Below are 22,504 nucleotides of genomic sequence, written 5' to 3' on the forward strand. Positions count from 1 at the left end.
CTGGATGTCTTGCCATTCTGGTCAGGAGAGGATTAGACAGCAAGAAAGGGAGGCCCTGTCCCCAGAGGTCAGAAACCAACACACACAGACTGACTGGCTCCCTTCTCAGATTAGCTAGCTGTCTCTTTTGGCTCTGCTAGGACGAAATCCTGGACAAGGGGTCTCTTGCGCTTTGAGCTCGAGTGGCCAGGATTTGAGGGCAGCTGCTTAGAAAGGCAAGTATAGAGCTGCTTGGTCCCAGAGCTGCCAAAGTGGAAAGATGTGAGTGGGAACAGCCTGGGGATTAGTAAGCAACCTGCTCAAGCAAAATGGAATTTATATAATCTCTTAATGGGCAGCTATAATCTTTTAAATTTGGTCAGAGCTGTAGAGGTAAGTTGATAGTCACTAATGGCCGAAAGCTACATCTTAATTTGAGTGTTGGGTAACTCCTTGGGGGTGAGAATACATTCCCCAGCTGGGGTGTCGCCTGGACTCACGGCTAGCCCCGTCTAGGTGATCCCAGTGGTTGTTACATGCTTGGTTCCATTGTGAAGACTCTAGTCCCAGCATTTGGGTTTTTATTAGATTTGGAGCCTGAGCTCAGTCAGGTTCAGCCTACTTCTTTCCCTGTTTATCTTATTTTCATTTTTTATAATGACAAGGAGAAAAAGTGAGAGAAGCCAAAAATTTTAAGGTTGGGTTAAAGATGACTGCTCTGAGCATGTTGAATGATGAGTGTTGGCTGTTCCTTTTGTTCTCAACAGACTTAGGAAAGCTTTAAAGAGTTTCATCTTTCAGGCCGGGCGTGGTGGCTCATGCCTGTAATCCCAGCACTTTGGGATGCCGAGGTAGGCGGATCACCTGAGGTCAGGAGTTCAAGACCAGTCTGGCCAACATGATGAAACTCCTTCTCTACAAAAATACAAGAATTAGCCAAGCATGGTGGTGGGTGCCTGTAATTCCAACTACTCAGAGGCTGAGGTGGGAGAATCACTCGAGTCTGGGAGGTGGAGGTTGCAGTGAGTCGAGATCGTACCACTGCACTCCAGCCTTGCATGACAGAGCAAGACTCTTATCTCAAAAAAAAAAAAGTTTCATATTTCTAAAATAACTTTCTCATCAGATTGTATGGCCTAAGTATTATAAACATATCTATCCTTTCTCCAAGAAAGAATGTGCATTGTTCATATACATACCTATAGTCTGAGATAAAATGAAATTACAAATTAGTTGATGAGGCACTCAGGGCGAGGCCAGGAGAGGCGGGGGCAGCAGGTGAGTAGAAGTCCCCATAGCACATACAGGGTGGTCTTTTGCCTGTGCAGGCAGCTCCCAAGGTGGGCGCCAGTAGGAGCACAAGGTGGGCTGTCCAGGAGAGGCAGAGCTGTACAGGTGCTGGGGCCAGAGAGAGTTTCCTAGGGCCCATGGGCCACGCACAAGAAAGCGAAACTTAGTGGGCAGAGCGCCTGAGGTTGTCCTGGCCAGGAGAGAGCACGTAGGGCTCCTGGCCTGCCGAGGGCTGGTGCGGTGCCAGAGCTTCACTGTAAGTATGGAACAAGAAAGCCACCCCAGGGATATAGTCCTACTGTGTACATATGTAGTACTCTCCAGTGCTTTGCCTTAATCCAGAGAGACGCTTTCAAATAACCTGAGCAGTGCTTTTCAGTCTATAGTACGCTAGGCATTATCTGGACTGATTATTAATATAATACAGATTTCTTGTCCAAAATGTCAGCAGTGCTGAGTTTGAGAAACCCTGCTGTCAAGTAACAAACTAAATGAAAGTTTCTTGGTAAAAGGAGATAGGAAATAAAAGATTCAAGACAGAGGGCTGGAATCCAATAAGGTCTTTAAGTGGGGGGGGATATATATGAAGGAAAAAAGATCAAAATAAGAATCCCCCCTCGAAATCAAGACAGCAAACTGAAACCAGAATACTACAACAGTAACAAGGTAACAATATAAAAGATAGTTTAGTAAAAGCAAAATGTTGGTGAAGAAGACCTCTGAATGAGGAAAGTCGATTCCAAATCAACCTGGAGCTGCTCTGTTGACCAGGCCTCTTGCATGGGATGTGCCGAGCTGCCTGCGTACCTTGCACCCCTGACTGAGGGCTGCTTCTGCATCCCCTGGCTGCTCCCACGGAGTGAACCAGCCCGAGGGAGGAGCAGTTCTGCCCTTAACTGCCCTCCAGGCTTACTCTGCACATCTGACTTTGTATCCTTTCTCTTCCCAATCCAGTGGTTGCTCTAGGCTACATACAACACAGGCCAGACCCCTCTAGGTGGCTTAGATGGCTTTTGGAACTCTTCCAGAACTTGCCTCCTGCCCGCTGACCTGCATGAGAGCTCTGCATCCACCAGAACGCCCTCTCTTTCATCTCCCCTCCCCAGAACTCTCCACTCCTGGGGGGACACCTCCATTCCTACCTCCTCCTCAAATCCTCCCTGGCCAGGGCCTGACTTTGCCTTTTCCTAATGTCCTCACTCCTTGTGACCCAGCTAGGCTTGAATTCATTTGAAGTTGAACCATTGCCCTCTCCCCAGATCTTTTGGAGTGTCCTGTTCCCCTAGCTGCATTGTTGGCTCCTGAGTGAGAGACCATGTTTTAGCCCTCGTTCCTTTTCCGCTGTGCTTCCTGCCTAGTGGGTGTGTTATAACTAATGCTTCAAGAGAAGAAGGGCTAGCTCCTTTATCAAAGGAGACTATTTGTTCTCACATTGAAAGAGACCCATGCTCTTTTTATTAAATAAGATTTATAATTTTCAAGTCCAAATTAATATTCTTTTAAAGAAAAAAATATCAAATGAAGGATTAAGTAAATGCAGGACTTAAAATGAAGTTACAATGGGGCCTCGCTTTGCTTTCTGAAATGAAAGTATTTAAGTTCCTATAATGTGGTTTATGATTTAAAAATAAGGTTCTGGTATTATAGTAGAGAAGGACTATCCATACCTTATGGATGCTTTACTATTGGAATTTAAATTTAGCTGGTGATTCCTCACTGCTTTTTCACTAGGCAGCATCCCCTGGGGAAGGCCACTGTTTCTTTATACCCTGCTCTGCATAGCAGGTCTATAAATCCCTCATACAAATTTCCCAACACAGCAGGCCACTTTCAGTTGTTATTTAGTGGACACTGAGTGTGGCTTAGAAGCAGGAAAGAGAAGGCATGGCCTCTTCCAGCCCAATAGTATCTTCTTTTTTTTTTTCTTTTCTTTTTCTTTCTTTTTTTTTTTTTTTTTTTCTTTTTTTGAGATAGAGTATTGCTCTGTCACCTAGGCTGGAGTGCAGTGGCACAATCTCAGCTCACTGCAACCTCTGCCTCCCGGGTTCAAGAGATTCTCCTGCCTCGGCCATCCAAGTAGCTAGGATTACAGGCATGTGCCATCACAAAATTTTTTGTATTTTTATTAGAGATGGGGTTTCACCGTGTTGGCCAGACTGGTCTCGAACATCTGACCTCATTGTCTGCCCACCTTGGCCTCCCAAAGTGTTGGGATTACAGGCGTGAGCCACTGTGCCCAGCCATGATGTCTTCTTTTAAATAAAGACACAGTGGGGATCAGTCCTCGTTATGGCCGTCTTCATCTGACTCAGCAACTGTCCCAGGCGTCTGGTGCTTAAGATTTTAAAATGAACAATTTCCACGAGCTTCAGAATCCGAGTGGATCTTGTAGAGTCCTCCAGCATTCAGAAGGGCTTCGGGTAACTGGTCCTGGTCACTTTCACTTGTCCCTCTGGGAGCGTTCATGGTTGTTTTCCTCCCGCAGTTCAGTGGGGACTGCCCACCGTGTCTGCAGCTGGTGTCATTGGCATGCTCAGCGCTGTGGTTGCCAGCATCATCGAGTCTATTGGTGACTACTACGCCTGCGCACGGCTGTCCTGTGCCCCACCGCCCCCTATCCACGCAATAAACAGGTATGTTCCTGAGAAGATGAGTTCCCGAGTGGGCTTGTTACTTTGTTCTTAGGTTTAGATTACCTTGAAGACAAAACCAAGAGTTTCAGCAGGAGCCAGCCAAGCAGCAGGACTCCAGTGGCTGTTTGTCTTTGGACACATCACTGTTCTTGTTCACTTTCATTTTCCTCCTCATTCATGACATGGAACAGAATTCCTACCCTTCCTTAATTTCAGTGACATCAAATAACATTCTGCAAAACCATTGGAAGCCTTAAGTTCAAAAAACACATGCCAAGCACTGCACTTGTTCTTTACTTGTTTTTTGTTTTTGTTTTTGGTGTGTGTGTGCATCATTTGGAGATCATACACACACACACAAAACAAGATAACAGAGGATCAAAGGAGACGTATATATATATAGCTGTTTTTTTTTGTTTTGTTTTTCCATAAACTGAAATTTTTCGTCAGAGCAAAACAAGCTCTTCACTGTTTACAGGGTTGCTGTTGTTGTTTTGTAAAGACCTGGAGTCTCACTGTGTTGCCCAGGCTGCACTGCAGTGGCTATTCACAGGCACAATCATAATGCACCACACGCTCAAACTCCTGGGCTCAGGCGATCCTCCCACCTCAGCCTCCCGAGTAGCTGAGACTGCAGGTGTGCACCACCTTACTTGGCTATACAGTGCTGTTTAGACATTGCAAAAATTACCTGTTTTCTCCGTGTTTCCCCATCCAATCTTGGCTGCCACAATCAGACACACAGAAAGCACAAGGATACCTTTTCTTTCCCCTGTAGTGGAAACCTTAGCAGCAGGAACTGCTCCAGGCCTATCAGTTAGATACATTCCACCTGTCCCCAGGGCTATGCACTGTGTAATCTATGCACAGTTACAGTTTCTATAAATAGGGACAGGAATAGCAGAAGTGAATGAAATCTGTGAAATCTAGGGTTTATGAACTTGGGGTTTATGATATCAAAACACTTGGTCTTTAGCTTTCAGAAGTTGTTAGATAATTGCCCCTGAAGAGTCTGCAGAGAAAAAAAAGCCCAGATCCCCTCCTGTTCTCCAGCCAGCTCTGCCACCCCAAAAGGGACTATATGTGATGAGATCAGTGGGCTGGTTTGGCATGTCTTGCCTTGGCTCTATTAGGGGCTTCCAGTCCTGATGTCCACATCTTTCTCTAATGGAGCTGCTGCATGTGATTAAATACCCATATATCAATATGTTTAAAAGTGTCAGTACCTATGAAATTATAAAACATTTCCTTCCTGATGAAACAGAATTTAATAGTAAAACATCACATCAGTGTTTTATTTCCATAGACGGCCCATGTTTGTCTTGTACCCCAATAGATGGCTTTATTTTCTGGCTAAAATCCTTTGCTTTCATTTGCAGTGATTTGAAAACACTCGAGTCTAACATTTAACTTTGAGAGGTGCTTCTCAAAATTGAATAAGCTTTGGGGGTTCTGTTAAAATGCAGATTCTGGCCAGGCACAGTGGCTCACTCCTATAATCCCAGCACTTTGGGAGGCTGAGGTGGGCAGATCACCCAGAGGTCAGGAGTTTGAGACCAGCCTGGCCAACGTAACAAAAACCGCATCTCTACTAAAAATATGAAAATTAGCCAGGTGTGGTGGTGGGCACCTGTAATCCAAGCTATCCAGTGGCTAAACCAGAATCATCGCTTGAACCTGGGAGGCAGAGGTTGCAGTGAGCCAAGATCATGCCACTGCACTCCAGCCTTGGTGACAGCAAGACTCCATCCCAAAAAAAAAGGACGCAGATTCTGCTTCAGCAGGTCTGGGGTGAGGTCTGAGATTCTGTATTTTTAACTCCCCGCCCCAGGAGATATGGAAGCTGCAGGTCTGTGGGCCACATTTTTGGATTGCAGATGTGTAGAGGCTGTTTCAGAGTGAATGCATCACCCAGTTGAATGAATGTTTTTCTTTCCTCCGTTCCTTTACATTTTAGGGGAATTTTCGTGGAGGGCCTCTCCTGTGTTCTTGATGGCATATTTGGTACTGGAAATGGCTCTACTTCATCCAGTCCCAACATTGGAGTTTTGGGAATTACAAAGGTACACAGATTTTTCTAATTAAATGATTGGGCCTCTAAGCATTCATCCACTTTATTGATCGGTCTGGCCACTGCAAGTTCCAAATGGGTGGGCTTCTGATTTTAACAAATCATTTCTCTCCATCTCCCTTTTTAAGTGTTTACATTGCCTGTTTGGAAGTCTCTCTTCTCTCGCTGGTCCAGGTAGGGAGATACTCAGTCCTGTCATTCCTTCATGCGATATTTATAAAGCACCCACTCGGCCAGGCCACTATTCGAGGCACTTGGGATACATCAGTGAATTAAAAAGTGGATTTACATTGTGGGAAGACAGTCAACAGTCAGCATACTAGGTCCATAAATGATGCAGTATGTCAGCCAGTGATAAGTACTGGGGGAAACATGGGACAGGAAGCTTGGGGAGAGGGTGACCAGGTGTTAAATAGGCTGATCTTCAGATGACCTTGAACAAGGACCTGAAGGATGGAGGGAAGGAGCTTGCAGATAATGTGGGGAAGAGTATTCCAGACTGGGATGGGGCCAGGGCAGAACCCTATCCTGGGAGTGGAAGATCAGCAAAGAGACCAGTGCGGGTCAGGAAGTCTGAACAGGCGAGGTCTGCCAGGTAACTGAGGACCAGGTCACGCAGGCAGGTAAGTAGGCAGCCACAGATGCTGAGTGGAAGCAGATGCTGCAGGGAGCAGCTTGATCTGATTGTTTTTTCTTTTTTTTAAGGATCGCTTTGACTGCAATGATGAGAATAGACCATGGGGGTGGGGGGAGGGTGGGCAAAAGGTAGAAATGGGATCCCAACTGGGAGGTGTCACCAGTTTTAAATTAAGAGATGACCCACCATTGGCCATTGTATGTTGTGCAACTAAGACCAAGAAAATTGATTCACCCTCCTTGATGGCCTCTGACTCACATGTCTCCCTCACCAAGGACTTGGGGTAAGCCCAGAAACCTTCTAGAACTGGTTGACCTCTGTAAAATTGGGAGGGTAGAGTGGATTTTGAAAAAATTCTCCCTTGCCATGTAAGATCTGTAACCAGGCAAAGAGAAACCAGATACTAAGTTTGATTAATCTTGACTGCAAATCCAGGTGCGAGGGAGCCGCTGTGCATGCACCTGCATGCCTGGCTTATTTGTTGGTTTCCCTAAGTTGACAGGGCCCTGCCAGAGCTCAGCCTCAGGTGTACCAGTGGCCCCATCTGCCTGTTGTTCCTGGTATGGGGCAGGTGAGGGAAGGTTGCCTGAGGGGCACTTCCTCCAGTGCCATCCTGCGGGCTCTATTGCTGCCCACAGTGAGAAGCGAGTGCTGAACACAGGGAGATTAGGAAATGATCTTGTGGGCACGGAATGGGGCCTAAGCCATGCCACTCTTTAGCCAGTTTGCTGCCGTGAGCTTACAGCCATATAACTAATCTCAAATCCCAAATAAGATAGCCAGCCCTCTGCATCTGTGGGTTCTACCAACTTCAATTCAAAAATATTGTTTCTGAACCAATGTTGTTTGTTTCTGCACTGTTCTGCGTGAGCATGTACAGACTTTTTGTTGTTGTTATTATTCCCTGAACAGTGCAGTCTGACAACGATTTACAGAGCAATTACATTGTATTAAGTATTGTAAGTAATATCGAGATAATTTAAAGTATATAGGAGGATGTTGGCTGGGCGCCGTGGCTCACAGCTGTAATCCCAGCACTTTGAGAGGCCAAGGTAGGCAGATCACCTGAGGTCAGGAGTTTGAGACCAGCCGGCCAACATGGTGAAACCCCATCTCTACTAAAAACACAAAAATTAGCCAGGCATGGTGGCAGGCATCTGTAATCCCAGCTACTTGGAAAGCTGAGGCAGGAGAACAGCTTGAACCCAGGAGGTGGAGGTTGCAGTGAGCTGAGTGAGCTGAGATCATGCCTCTGTACTCCAACCTGGGTGACAGCGAGACTCTGTCTCAGATAAAAATAAATAAGTAAATAAATAGGTATATGGGAGGATGTATGTAGGCTACATGGAAATACTATATCATTTTATATCAGGGACTTGAGCATCTGTGGTTGTTGGTATCTGAGGCAAAGGAAGTGGCGATCATGGAACCAATTAAAGGATACCTAATTGTAGGAGTAAAAGTGTTGTAGAAGATGGGACTCTTAGCGGAAGACAGTTTAACAAGCCTCCTCTTTCTGTACCCCTTTAAAACACATCATCATATAACATGACCACCAAGGTGGTTTGGGAAATCATTCTTTTTATTAAAATTTGAATGGTGCTAGCTTATTCTGACAAGTTACCTTGCCAACACTTTTTAATGAGCTGATGTATCCCAAGTGTCTAGAACAGTAGCCTGGCAGAGTGGGTGCTTCATAAATATCAATATTGCATGAAGGAATGATGGCACCTGAGTGCCTCCCTGCCTGGACCAGCTAGGTTCATCGTTATCATTATTGTAGTTTATTTCTAGGAACAGAGCAAGTACTATCTCCCTGGCTGTCAAATCTCTTTGCTCATTTCTCTTTGCCGCATTCTGCACCACTGTGTAAGACTTTGGAAAACCATACACCTAGGGTCTATTTTTCCAAGGACTTAGAGGTAGAGCCACAGTTCACGAGGGAGGAACCAAGGAGATTCCAGGGAATGGGTCCTGTGAGAGGGGACACAAAGTCCTGGGGAAGCAGCAGGAGGGCTGGGGTTTTAGGGCTCTATCTCTGGTAGTTAGAATAAAACACAATAGGTACTTGGGCAATATTCATTGAATGGAAGAATGGCTTAGTTGCTGCTTGTATTTTTGACAGCATCAAAGGCAGATCAGTCTTTCAGATGTCACTTTTGTGTCAGATTTAGTTTCAGGTATCCCTGGGGCCAGTTCAGCCCCTCATACCTAACAGGCGTGCCTGACCCTGCTGGGAGTCTTCACATAGGCTGCCTGGATGTTCTTCCTCCAGCAAACTCTTACTCACCCCCCAGCACCATCTCCAACAACCCGCCCTAAATTTTCAGATTTTCTTTTCCCTGCTGCTGGGCTCCCCCACAGCAGAACAATATAGCCGTGAGATTATTTAATCAAGCTTGTGACTTACTCATCTTTCATTCACCTGCCCCAGTCTAACAAGTGCTGGTCACATAGTAGTTCCTCAAAAATGCTTGCTGAAGATGGAGCCATTCGTGAATGAAAGCCGTCGTTATTGCATATTAACAGCCAAGCATGAGTCACTTTTGCTTGATTTGTCAGTTTGAGTGATCTTTTCCATTGCTTCCCTGCCCTCTGTGGGGTGAGGAGGGGGGCAGGCTAGGGACAGTGGGACAGTGACTGAGCCCAGCTGAACGGCCGTCTCTCACGTGGACGGCCGTCTCTCACGTGCACAGCCTCAGACCAGGCTCTGATGCTTATGCTTGACCAGCTGACCGTGGTCCTTTGAGAGTTCTGTGCAGTGGTCAACATGTCACACACAGCTGCACCAGCCACGTATGCCTGGTGGGCATTTGAGATGCGGCCAGTATACAGGGGGAATTGCATTTAAAATTTCATCTCATTTTTACTTAAAATTTAAGCAGCCCTCTTCTGCTTCTCACTGGGGTCATACATAAAGCCTTGTGGACATTCCCCCAAACACTCTGAAACCTCCTTTACCCAATTTACATCCTCAGGGTGTTTTCCTAGAAGAGGCAGCACACAGTAGGGGCCCACAGTGCAGGATTCTTGAGCCAGATGCCAGTGCCACCTCCCACTGTCCGGGTGACAGCAGGCTAGACAGAAGCTGCTGGGAGGCAGAGATCAGCAGTAGCAGATAACGCCCTACGTGGTGCCGTGGGAGCCTATAATGGGGGAAGAGTCCTGGTGTCAGGGGATGCTTTTCTGTGGAGCATTTGGGTGATGTTAAAAGGTTGTGTCTGGGATCTGCTAGGAAGGGGCCGCAGCGAAAGATGTCCAGGTAGACAGGCCCAGGTCTTCCTGGAATGCTTGGAAAGAGCCTGAGAAATGGGTTTTATTTCATGAGTACCAGAGGAATGCAAGCAGGGGACCGATCTCCCCAGTTCCATGTGTTAGAAAGGTCACTCCATGGCAGCATGGAGGACGAGTGGGTGCAGAAAAGCCAGAGGCAGCCAGGCCCAGGTGGGTGGCTCTCAGATGGCTCAGTATGTGCCAGCTACCATTCAGGCGGTTTTATGCAGGTCCCAGTTCGCAAAGCAAAACCACAAGTCTTGTGCATCACCAAGATGAAGATCCCGAGATCCATCCTAGAGGCTATGGGTCTGCCCAACCATAGAGTCAGAGGCGGGCTGGGAGAAGAGCCTGCCATCAGGCTCCAGATGTCCTCACCCGTAGCCCCTTCTCATTGCCACCTCTCATGGGAATTGCACCATCAGGAGAGGAGGTTCCAGAAATGTCTGGGGGTTTGGTCTGATTTCTGGTGTGGGGAAATTGGCATTGAGGCTGAAGTGCTTCGGGGAAGGTCACTTTGGTGATGTGTGGTGCTGGGAACCCAGGGGGTAGGCAGGGGCAAAGTGTGGCCTTTGCATTCGAGACACAGGGTCATCCCCACCCATGATGACTGTGCCAGGGCAGTGGAGCCCCAGGGCCTGAGTGCAGGGAGCATCACCAGGGCGTGGAGACGCCGAGGATGACCCTCAGGGTCCCCACAGTGGAGGTGAGACGAGTCTGCTGAGGAGAAGGGGAAGGTCGCAAGCCAGGCCATGGGTATCTCTCCTCAGGGTTCTTGGGTTATTTATGGTGATGCGGCATGGAGATCAGTCCCTGTTTCCCGGCCTCCTGTGTGCCCTGCAGGTCGGCAGCCGCCGCGTGATACAGTGCGGAGCGGCCCTCATGCTCGCCCTCGGCATGATCGGGAAGTTCAGCGCCCTCTTCGCCTCCCTTCCAGATCCTGTGCTGGGAGCCCTTTTCTGCACACTCTTTGGTAAAACTCCCCTCTCTGGCTTTTTCCTTTACTTTTATGGATTTTTAATCGGGATCCTGGTGTTTTTGCTGACTCCCTTCAGTAAGAAGATAATGATAAATTTATATTTTAAAATAACAAAGGATATGCCTTCAAAAAATGAAAACTTTATATCACCCCCTGAGTTGAATTTATGCTAAAGATGAAACCAACAATAAGATCTTACTGTGCTATGAATATTTAGATTAAATCTAATCTCTTTAGTATTTCTGACCGATTTAACTCAAATACCATCCCTCTGAATGGGCGACTTAAAACTGACCGTTTTTACAGTGGGACCCTGATTTGATCTCTGCGCCATTTAGCTGTAATAACCAGACATGCTCCAGATATTTGGGTAGGTCTCCCTGTTTAATCAAAATGCTTGTATAGAGAGGGAACCAATGTCCTTAGTTCTCTACTTGACAGAATGCCACATGGTGTTTATGCTCCCGTGTGAGCCCAAATAGTGCTTAGGCCAAGAGTCATTTGGCTCAGAGCCCAGGGTGGCCACAGTCCAACCCCACACGTCCCCCTTCCTGTCCCTGCACTGGTCTCATTGGTTTCTGCTGGACAGAGAAGGGGCGCCGGGGAGCCTGCCCTTACCTGCCCTGAGCAGTCTGCTGTCCACACTGCAGTGGTGCTGGAGCTTGTGGTCTGGTGTGTTTTTCTCCAGGAATGATCACAGCTGTTGGCCTCTCTAACCTGCAGTTCATTGATTTGAATTCTTCCCGCAACCTCTTTGTGCTTGGATTTTCGATCTTCTTTGGACTCGTCCTTCCGAGTTACCTCAGACAGAACCCTCTTGTCACAGGTAAGGAAATGGGCTTTGCATCTTGGAGTGGGAGCTGGAACCACGGCCACCAGTCCACGCGTGGCTCTTTGCCCATTGGAGAGGACTTTGGACCTTCAGGAACTGTTATGGAGATTTGTACATGCATTTCTCATGAGTCTCACTTTTCAGCAGTTACCTGGAAGCCCTGTGGGCTTCCGGCTGGCGTGTTCATGTGATGGTCATGGCTACTAAGGTCTGTTTTTCACCGGGACCCTCTCCTGAAGGAGAATGCCTCTCTGTAAATCCTTTTGATGACATTAGTCTATCTTAATAGACGGATGCTCTGTTAATATAATTTTTTTTGAAACTCAACCTCATAGACTTTGAACACATTTTTCTATGATTTTATGCCTATCCTATTAAATCCTCAGAGCAAAACCATGTGGCTTGTGCATTCAAAATTAACCTTTTTAACTCCCCCTTTTAATACTGCAATGTGATGGAAGAATGTAGAAAGGAGGAACCATCTCAAGGCACAACCATTGCTGCTGGTAATATCTCAGCCAGTGCAGAATTGAGGACCATTTGTTTATATATATACTTTTTGTGGGTGAAATTCATCTAACAAACTTAGCCACTTTAAAGTAAGCAGTTTGGTGGCATCTAGTACAGTGTTGTGCAACCATCACCTCTGTCCAGTTTCCAAAACATTTCGTTACCCCAAAATAAACCCCCAAATTCGTTAAGCAGTAAATCCTCATCACCCCCTGCCCCCAGTCCCTGGCAGCCACCGGTGTGCTTTCTGTTCCTGTGGATTCACAGTCTATTCTAGGTATTTCATGTAAATGGAGTCACAATATGTGGCTTTTCGTGTCTGGCGTCTTTCCCTTAGCATGTTTTCAAGATCCATCCATGTCGTAGCATGTAGCAGTACTTCATTCCCTTTTATGAAACGGAGTCTCGCTTCGTCACCCAGGCTGGAGTGCAGGCCTGGGCATGATCTTGGCTCACTGCAACCTCCGCCTTCTGGGTTCAAGCGATTCTCATGCCTCAGCCTCCCAAGTAGTTGGGATAGCAGGTACCCACCACCACACCCAGCTAACTTTTATGTTTTTAGTAGAGACAGGGTTTCACCATATTGGCCAGGCTAGTCTCAGACTCCTGACCTCAAGTGATCTTCCTGCCTTGGCCTCCCAAAGTGCTGGGATTACAGGTGTGAGACACCATGCCTGGCCTCATTCCTTTTTTATGACTAGATAATATTCCATTGTGTGTATATACCATAATTTGTTTATCCCTTCATCCACTAATGGACATTTGGGATGTTTCCACCTTTTGGCTATTGTGAATGTTGATGTACAAGTACAGTCAGGTCTCATTATTCATGAAGTTATGTTCCGTAGAGTCGCCACAAACAGTATTAGCAAATACTGAACCATTGCTGGGGAAACACAACCAGCAGTGCTACGCTTGCGCCGGGATGAATCTTCTCTAAAACACCACAGCCGCCTCATGCGCAGGAACGTCAGGGAGCACTTCACATCACTTGGCTGACATTTTAAACACTGAGATTGCCAGCAGAAAACACACAGCATGACAGACAGGGCACTAAATTGTCTGCAAAAAGGACTCTTGTTTACGGGAGGAGGCTAGAACAAGGCAGCTCGTCAGCTCATTTGACATCAGCTGGGAACGTGTGTGGCATAGCTTAGATTTTTCACTGCTCGGTATGCCCATGAAGGCACCAAGGGCATTCATTTTTGGTTTACAAATAAATTTTAGTGTAGGCAATTTCACAAATACGTTAATTCATGAATAATCAATGTGAGACATATTCAAGTACTTGTTTTCATTTCTCCTGGGTATATACCTAAGAGTGGAATTGCTGGGTCATTTGGTACTTCTATTTTTAACCTTTTGAGGAACTGCAAAACCTTTTCATGGCGGCCACACCGTTTTGCTATCTATGTACAAGGGTTCCTGTTTCTCCACATCCTCACCAGTGCCTGTGGTTTTCTGTTGAGGATCGTTTGATCTTCAGTATGGAAAATGTGTGGATAAATGGTATTCTTGCCACTTTTTACATTTAATATGTCATATTCATGGAAGGACATCTTTATAAATCCAGTTGCTCCTGATTAAAAGCAGCTAAGCACTTATTGGTAACTCAGGATACAGGAAACTCTTGTATGATTGCAGGCACCAGAAATAATTTTGTCGTCATCTTCTTCACTTTGTAATTTTTTCTCAGCCTTATGACTACCTTTTTTTAATTTTGAATTTTTTATCCACAGACTACATCCCTGTGGCTTCACAATTCCTTGTAGGGAGAATGCCATTCTGTTAGATTCACGTTTCATGCACCACTGTTGATAATTCTCCTTATGGAGATACCTTTGGATTACTGTTGAAAGTATTCATCATAGTTTAAAACATTACTGGCAAAAATTCATCTACACGTGCACAACTAAGAAATTCACACTTTCCTGCACTGCTTTGATTGGCGGAGTTCTGCCCACACCATTGCCCCTTCCCAAGTCAGGCTCTCCCCTGCTGTGGCACTGACCTTTATGTCTGTGTTCTCTTTCTAGGGATAACAGGAATCGATCAAGTGTTGAACGTCCTTCTCACGACGGCTATGTTTGTAGGGGGCTGTGTGGCATTTATCCTGGATAACACCATTCCAGGTACGTGGTATATATCAAACACACTTTTTTTTTTTTTTTTACATATGAGTTACTTTTTTGCCAAATAGAAATGGGAAACAGGAAGAGTAAATGAGTTCAAAGCCATCACTGGTTATAACTGTTTTCTAAAACAGTGTGATGGCACTCTCGGCCTCCATGTATGAATCCGTTTTTTGCTAAATAAACTGATTAATTTTGTTTCTCCTACTGAATGACTTTTGGGAGATAGCAGGTGAGCTCCCTGTGTGTGGTGAGATGGCAGTGGGGTGGGCACAGCCCAGGCCAAGGACCCACAGTGTGGCTTTCATCTGATCTGAGACCGATGGGAACAGCCTGCGCCACTTCCATGTGGGGAGCCTGTCCTTTAAATGAGTCATTCCTAAGGTAGGCTTCCAGCCAACTAAGACCAAAAGGCAGTAGAAGACCATGGGCGAAGGCTGAGATTAGGGGTCCAGGATCATTGATGAGAGGTGCCTGGAGGCATCTGCCTCTCCAAACCCATGATCCCTATTTATGGATACATTCCGTGCTGAGCTTGGGGTGACAGACTAGGATGTTATGTGCATCCTGCCTTGGAGGTGGCTGCTGTGGACCATTGTAAAATGCTGCCATGGATATACTGGTAGATTTCCCTGCCTTCAAGGAAGGGTGATACTTATTCTTAGGCTTGAAGGTTTTATTGAGATTTCCCCCTTGAAACAACCCATCTCCATAAAAATCCTCGATCAAGAGATTGCTGGGGAAACCAAGGCAGAAGGAAACACACACATGAAGAGATGGAAGGCACTGGATTTAAGAGAGTCCATAAGGACCACCCTCTTTCTCCTAAGCCAGTGGGAATTGAGAGAGGGGCGCAACAGTCAGGCTGATGGAAATTAAAGTCAGCTTTATTTCCGAAAGATGGATGAGAGAGCACAGCTTAGATATAAAAACATCCTGAGCTTCCTTGCAGAGTCCTGTGTACTCAGAGCTTTCTCCCTGACCCATCTGTCAGGGCGCAGAGTGGCCAGGAGTTTCCAGCCGGTGGGCATTCGTCCCCACAGGAGCATGACAGGCACATGACCTGTGTGTCCCCCCACAGCACCATGCTATAATGGAGCAAAGCAGCATGAAGTGTGGGTCTATCCAGACGGGGTGACTGTGCAGTGACTGGTTGATGAAGGAATTGTGTGATACAATAAAGACTCAGCCCTGTTTTGCAAACTCAGATTTGAGATTTTTTTTTTTTTTTTTTGACTCAGATTTACTTTTTAGAGAGGTTTTTTTGTTTGTTTATTTTAAGACAAGTCTTGCTTTTTGCCCAGGCTGGAGTGCAGTGGCATGATCACAGCTCACTGCAGCCTCTGCTCCCCGGATTCAAGCAATTCTCTTGTCTCAGCCTCTTAGGTAGTTAAGATTACGAGCATGCACACCCACACTTGGCTAATTTTTTTATTTTGAGAAGAGTTGGGGTTTCACCATGTTGGCTGGGCTTGTCTTGAACTCCTGACCTCACGTGGTGCTTTCACCTCGGCCTCCCAAAATATTGGGATTACAGGTGTGAGCCCCCTCCCCCAGCCTACAAAAGTATTTTTTGAACAGACTTGGGGCAGGGGGTGATGAGCCAGAAGACTAGATAACCAGTTGGGAGACAGATAGAATGAACCAGAAAAGCAATAACATGTCCTGGGCCGGACCCCAACAGTGAAAATTGAGAAAATGGGTCATATAGAAGCATAGGGAGGTCGGAAGGCCATTAGGTGATTGATTGAATGAGGGACGTGGAGGGGCTAGTGCTTCTTAGACTTCTGGTTTGGGCACCTGGATAGCTGAGCACCTTCAACTCCTCAGGTGTTCTTTGCTCTGGGCAGGTTTTATCTGTGGGATGGCACGTGTGTGTGTGTGTGTGTGTGTGTGTTATATGAAACGGGAGTTTCATTCTCGGTAGAGCTGCTAAACAAAGCATTCCTTTGTTTTATCTTGGGATGTGTGTGACAGGTACTCCAGAGGAAAGAGGAATCAGGAAATGGAAGAAGGGTGTGGGCAAAGGGAACAAATCTCTCGATGGCATGGAGTCCTACAATTTGCCATTTGGCATGAACATTATTAAAAAGTACAGATGCTTCAGCTACTTACCCATCAGCCCAACTTTCGTGGGCTACACATGGTGGAAAGGCCTGAGGAAAAGTGACAACAGCCGGAGTTCAGACGAAGACTCCCAGGCCACAGGATAGCCTTCGCTGTGCCCTGTGGCCCAGCCGCAGTGAGGCATGTATCCGTAGTTCCTTGCTGGGTAACAAGAAGTAAAATACATGTTTGTATATCTACATTTACATTCTGCGCCCCAGAGCTAAGACAGACTGAATCACTTTTCTGCTGTGGGGATGATGGTGCCTGATACGGTGTCTCGCCTATCTCCTTATTTAATCCCTTGACCCCTTGCCCTTTGAGAGTGTCCATTGCTGACCGTGGTCACTAGATTTGAAGTTCCAGTTCTCCCTGGGGAGTGGGCATTTAAAATCTGCAGCGATTCCTTGCTTCAGTTCCCTTCCACCACCCAGGGCCAGCTTTCCTATAAGCCGCCTCCAGGGTCCAGGGGCTTTCTCTTTCTCCCCGAGGCCCCGGACCTGCTTCCTTATCATCTGACCCTGGTCTGTGCCCGCAGAGACCTCCTCTGACCAAGGGGTACCAGTATCCTCACACTGTCATGACCGACTGGCCTAATATGAGTCTGTTGTCCCTAATCTCCTGGAGGAGGAGGCTGTTGACCTGAAAACAATGGTGTGGCTGTCCTGTGCCCAGCTCTGGCTGTGGCTAAGGTCTGCACAGATGTTGAATGAACATCTGTTTGGGGCATTGGAGGGGAAAGGAAAGGACCCTGAAGCCAATATCTGATTCTTGGCTGCACCTTCTCCTGGCCACCCTGGCCCTGGTTGGGCCAGCACGTGCACACTGGCCTCTTTTCACTTCACTAGTGGCTGAGACACCTTATCTGGCATTTGTCACTCTTGGCCGGTGTGATGAGTATGGAGTGCCGCACAAGGCACCAGTCAGACAGCTGATGGGCGTCTTGGCTCTGCCGTCATGTGGATGTTATTGTTGCGCGCGTCTATAATTACAAGGTTTTATTCCTATTTAATGTTATTGACTGTAGCAGATTTTGGAAATCAGTGTTTTCCATGTGACCCTCTTTCCTTGCATCCCTGTTCCTTGTCCCCCACTCCACCCTTCCCCCCATCAAGAAAAGAACCAGCATTTGTAAAGCTGTGGACACCATCAGGGAAGCTTATTGTAATGGCTTTTGAAGGCCAGTAACCATTGTTGTGGTTGTGTTTTGTATTGCTTGATACCATGAAAGTGTAAATACTGTAATGCCTAATCTATTTATCAAAACTGACTACTGGACCAGAGCCCAGAAACCATGGGTCAAGTTATACGTGAATTTGTTTTGTGAAGAAGGGAGGCTGGAGGGGGTAACACGCAGAGCCGCCACGTGGAATGGTCTGTTGGCCCAGCCGGCCCCGCACACCCGTGCTTCTGTTGCAAGTTATTTCTGGCAGTCGTGGCTTAAGGAGACTCCCCGTGGGTTGCCATGTTGCACATCCATTAGATCTTGATTTTACCGGTGAGAGTGGTGGCCGAAGGAGGTAAGAAAAGCAGCCAACAGGCTCCCTCTCTGTTAAGAGAGTTCTAATTAATAACACTAAATCCTTTCTGAGAAATGACTCCTGTTGGTTTGGTTTGAAGCTTTTCAGCAAAGGAAAAAGCCTGAGATAAGAAGCAGTGCCCTCGCTTCATGAGGGGGCTCATCTTCAGTGCCGTTGACCTAGTCAAGCCCTGGTTGGCTGTGTGGCTGCCTGTCCCCTGTGTCCAGTGGCAGGGCGTGGTTCTCAGCAGCCTGGTGTCCACACGGTGCATTCCGGTCCCCCTCGGCCCCAGGCTGGCTCAGCCCTGCAGTGCTGCGGCGCTGTCTTTGCAGCATTGCTACGTCACTGTAGCCACTTCACTCCTGGAAGTTCAGGGCTTCAAGGTTGATTCTGGCAAGAACACCTTGGAGCCACTGCTTTGTTTTGCCAAAATCTTAACTGCAGATTAAGTAAAGAACTTAGATGCTAAATTACATCTAATTTTGTATGTTTTCTTAAATGTGTATTTGATGCATACTTTAAAAGCACACTGACTCAAAGTTTCCATCCCTCTTGCCTTGGGACACCCTCGAGGCTGGCAGCCCTCCTGCCCTGAGTTGCTCTCAGTTCCTTCTATTTGGATTTTGCTCAACATCTCCAGTTTCTCTGCTCTGAAAAATGGGGAAAATTGCTAAACATCCCAGAGATTTGCAATTTTCTAGCTCTCCAGGTGAGCAGAAGGACCAAATACCCAAATAAAAGCCTGAGAGCCATCGGTGATCCAGGAGCACCTCTTCAGCTTGATTGGGTGTCTTCCACTGCATAACACTCAGGGTGTGTGCTTCAGTCATCCAGAAACCCACCCCCTTCTGAGGCCCCTCCTTGGGTCGGGTTTTATCGGGAGGCTTCAACTCCGTGAATGTGTGGGGTGCCCTCTGCGAGCCTTCACGTGTGGAAGGAAGCCCTACACTTTCAACTCCTGTTGGAATGAGGGTTTCCCGCTCTTCTTATTCCACTGGGGCCAACTGATATTCTGTCCGAGGAGGGTAAGGGGATAGGAGGTGAGGAGCAAAGAGGGCAAAGATGCCCCTGCTGAATCTGGTACTTTCTGCACAGCCCTGAGTGATTGACGTCCCCTAATGACTAATAAACTTGAACATGTAACACACACACACCATTTTAGGAAGTGATTATCCTGCTGGAAAATATGCTACGGAAGGAAAATTTGTAATTGAAAGAAAAAGAATGTATTCATCTGCTTCTTGGGTTTAAGCACATACCTGAAGGGGAGGTATTGGGGGACACAGTGGCCACACACGGTCTGTGTTGTGACACTGCCCATCTCACCACTGGCCTGCATTGCTGGGGCCTTGAACCACCACCTGTACTTTGTTTTGCCTGTAGAGCGTTCTAAAATATATTAGATGTGAATGTCCTTGCGGGCCAGTCAGTCTCAAGTTTCCGCAGAGACCACCTACCCACCACCACCTTCCCAGGTCACCTGCCTGGTCCTTAAAAGGAAGTATTTGTGTTGGCAATCCCAACATGAAAAGTAGATAGTGTTAATACAGACAGGAGGTGATGCCATATTCACAGTGGGGGGTGGGGAGCCCCCACCACTGCTTCACAGATAATGGGAAGTGACTCTAGTCTTTGTAAGCGATTCTCATTCTCATTAGGGAGTTAAATGTAGATTCACTGATACATTTACTTTCAGAATCTTTAAAGAGGATTTCACATGCTAACTTATAGTTGGTTTCTTGGGATTGATCAAGGCAGGAGAAGTAGCTTAACCATGCCAGCCAGAATGAAGCCTCATGGGTCCTGATGGTTTCCCATTTTCATGGTAACAAATTCGCACACAGGTTTTACTTTATACTGTAGAATACTGACTTTCATGATGATAACTTGGTTTATGCATGAATATTGCAGTATTTCCATATAGTAAAATAACATTTCTACCCAGGATAATAGCCACAGTTTTCCAGGGAGGGAATGATATAATTTTCATGACAATGTCATGTGATGATAGAATTTCTCCATTGATGAATCTCTAGTATGTGTGTATACTTTATTTACCCATACGTGTATTTTATGACCATGAGCTAAGTTGTGATTTCTTTCATTCATGTCCCTGCTGAAACATTGGTACTAGCAACTTAGACTTAAAGTTGGCAAGTCTCATCTTCAGTAATACAGATGCCATGGGAGTGGCCAGGCCAGATCGAAGGTGAATATGGAGCAATAGCAGAAGCCTCATTCCAGAACCCATCTGGCCAGAGAAGAAGCAGCCTCCAGGGGGGTGGCCATGCATGGGGTATACACTCGCTACAGGCACAGGCCCGGCATGGCTGTCACTGGATGCCAGCTGTGCACGCCCAGCCACACCTGGTGCATGCCACACTAATATGCAGCTCCGGCCTGAGCATTCACAAAGCTCGCTTCTCCGGGGAGCCTCCCCTTGGCTTTAGAAAAGAGCCCAAGGACTCACGTGCTGCCTGTGGTACTCTGTCCCCTCATGACTTAGACACAGGGACTAGGACATGGACCACCCTCTGCCCCTCCTGCAGTCAGAACGTGAGTAGTGCAAGAAGGCCGCCCAGTTTTGCCAGCGTTCACCATCTGCCCATAAAGCACATTAGCGTTGGGGGTCTCTTTTCAGCAGCCTCGCAGACATTCCTGTCCTTTCTGGTTGGTGTTGACAGTGTTTCAGCATCACCCTACCATCCGCATCCTTAACATTGCTGTGCGTGTTTCCAGGCACTTGGGACGCCCTTTCCCGCGTTGCTGTCTTACGGCTCAAATGACTCTCCTTTTCTGTTAGTAACAATCTTCATTTGACACCTTAATAAATTTCTGACTGTTCTTAAAACAGTGGGGATGCCTATATTTTCCTTGAGTTTTGTGACTGACTTTGGCTATATATACCTTTCTGGGGTTTTGTTTGTTTGGTTTTTATTTTTATTTTGCATACTGAGGGTATTTCGGGTGGGGTTGTTTTTTGAGATGTGTAATTCTTTTACGGAGTTTTTAAAAAATTTTCATATTGTTTTTCTAACATGGCTTCATTAAACGTTTAAGTATTTTAAAAATATGTAATATTTGGACCAGATGTTGTGAATAATAGTAGAGATAAAGCTATTTTATTCTGTATTTTTAAAACTGTTCCGTACAAATAAAAGCTCTCCTGGACACAGTTTTTCTCTTCACGTGCCTCCTTCTGGGGCTACTCTTTAAGAAAGGAGTCGTCCCTCAGAATCTGTAGGGGATTGCTTCCAGGACCTCCTCGGATATCACAGTCTGAGGCTACTCAAGTCTCTGATATAAAATGGCAAAATGGGTCAGGCACAGCAGCTCAGATCTGTAATCTCAGCACTTTGGGAGGCCAAGGCGGGAGAATCACTTGAGCCCACGAGTTCAAGACCAGCCTAGGCAATATAGTGAGACACCCCTTATCTAAAAAATATTAGGCACACATGGTGGTGCATGCCTGTGGTCCCAGCTGCTTGGGAGGCTGAGGTGGGAGGATTGCTTGAGCCCAGGAGTTTGAGGCTACAGTGAGCCGTGATTGCACCACTGCACTCCAGTCTAGCTGACAGAATGAGACTCTGTCTCAAAAAAATAAAATGGTATATAATATTTGGATCTAACCTCTGCATATCTTCCTGTATTCTTTAAATCATCTCTAAATGACTTATCAGATACAACACAAACGCTATATAATACTTGTACTGTGTTATTTCTATATTTACATTTTTATTGTGTTTTTTAATTGTTTTTTATTTTCAATCTTCAGTTGAATCCAAGGATACAGAAGCCTCAGGTACGGAAAGCTGATAGTAATTAATTAAAAGTCATCACCTAAGGGAAGGAATCAACTGGTAAGAAATTCAGTTCGATAAGTTCATGAGCGTCATCGTCTGGTGCCCGACAGACTGATCAATGACAGCTGGAGGAAAGGCACAATCAGTCCTTGTTCCCAGAGAACCAGAGATACGGGCAGGACTCTTGTGAGGATGTGGGAGGAGGAAGTACAGTCCCAGAGGCCTCAAAAGTTATAGAGTGCACCCATGCTGGACTTTGGGGGTGAAATTCCGAGTCTGTTCTTACAGTAACACGTCTGGAGGTGGAAGACATTTTGGGAGTGATGACCAGAGAGGGTCTCAGCAGCCATGCCCACTTTCAGGCTGAGTATTCAGACTGGGCCAGGAAATGCTGAGTTGTGGGAGACTGAGAGCAGCTCCGTTCTGCCCCGAGCATGGCTCCCTGGTGGGGTTAGGGTATAACGGGTCCAGGGGTGATTAGATGTGTGCTTTCACTTAGAGCAAACTTGTCCAACCCGCTGCCCACAGGTCACATGCGGCCCAGGATGGCTTTGAAAGCTGCCCAACACAAATTCATAAACTTCCTTAAAACATTGAGATTTTTTTTTTTCTTTTTTGAGACGGAATTTCACTCTTGTTGCCCAGGCTGGAGTGCAATGGCACAATCTTGGCTCGCTGCAACATCCACCTCCCATGTTCAAGTGATTCTCCTGCCTCAGCCTCCCCAGTAGCTGGGATT

General features: G+C 46.6%; 1 protein-coding gene across 6 annotated transcripts in view; it reads left to right on the forward strand.

Annotated features, from left to right (window-relative positions):
- The window catches only part of SLC23A2 (solute carrier family 23 member 2), a 138,305-nt gene extending 117,167 nt beyond the window's left edge, over nt 1–21,138 (forward strand). For 5 of the 6 annotated variants that reach the window (XM_032295491.1, XM_032295492.1, XM_032295493.1 and 2 more), the window contains 6 exons: nt 3,755–3,902; nt 5,860–5,965; nt 10,727–10,856; nt 11,551–11,688; nt 14,241–14,336; nt 16,314–21,138. In XM_032295491.1, the coding sequence (XP_032151382.1) occupies nt 3,755–3,902; nt 5,860–5,965; nt 10,727–10,856; nt 11,551–11,688; nt 14,241–14,336; nt 16,314–16,549 (854 nt within the window). In that variant the 3' untranslated portion in view covers nt 16,550–21,138. Of the gene's footprint in view, nt 1–3,754; nt 3,903–5,859; nt 5,966–10,653; nt 10,857–11,550; nt 11,689–14,240; nt 14,337–16,313 lie in introns of all 6 variants that reach the window. The other variant, XR_004274143.1, reaches the window with a different exon arrangement.
- Nucleotides 21,139–22,504: the final 1,366 nt, after the last annotated feature.

This window comes from Sapajus apella, unplaced genomic scaffold, assembly GCF_009761245.1.
Source record: "Sapajus apella isolate SASKATOON/1434 unplaced genomic scaffold, GSC_monkey_1.0 scaffold33, whole genome shotgun sequence".
In the NCBI taxonomy this organism is placed as follows: Eukaryota; Metazoa; Chordata; class Mammalia; order Primates; family Cebidae; genus Sapajus; species Sapajus apella.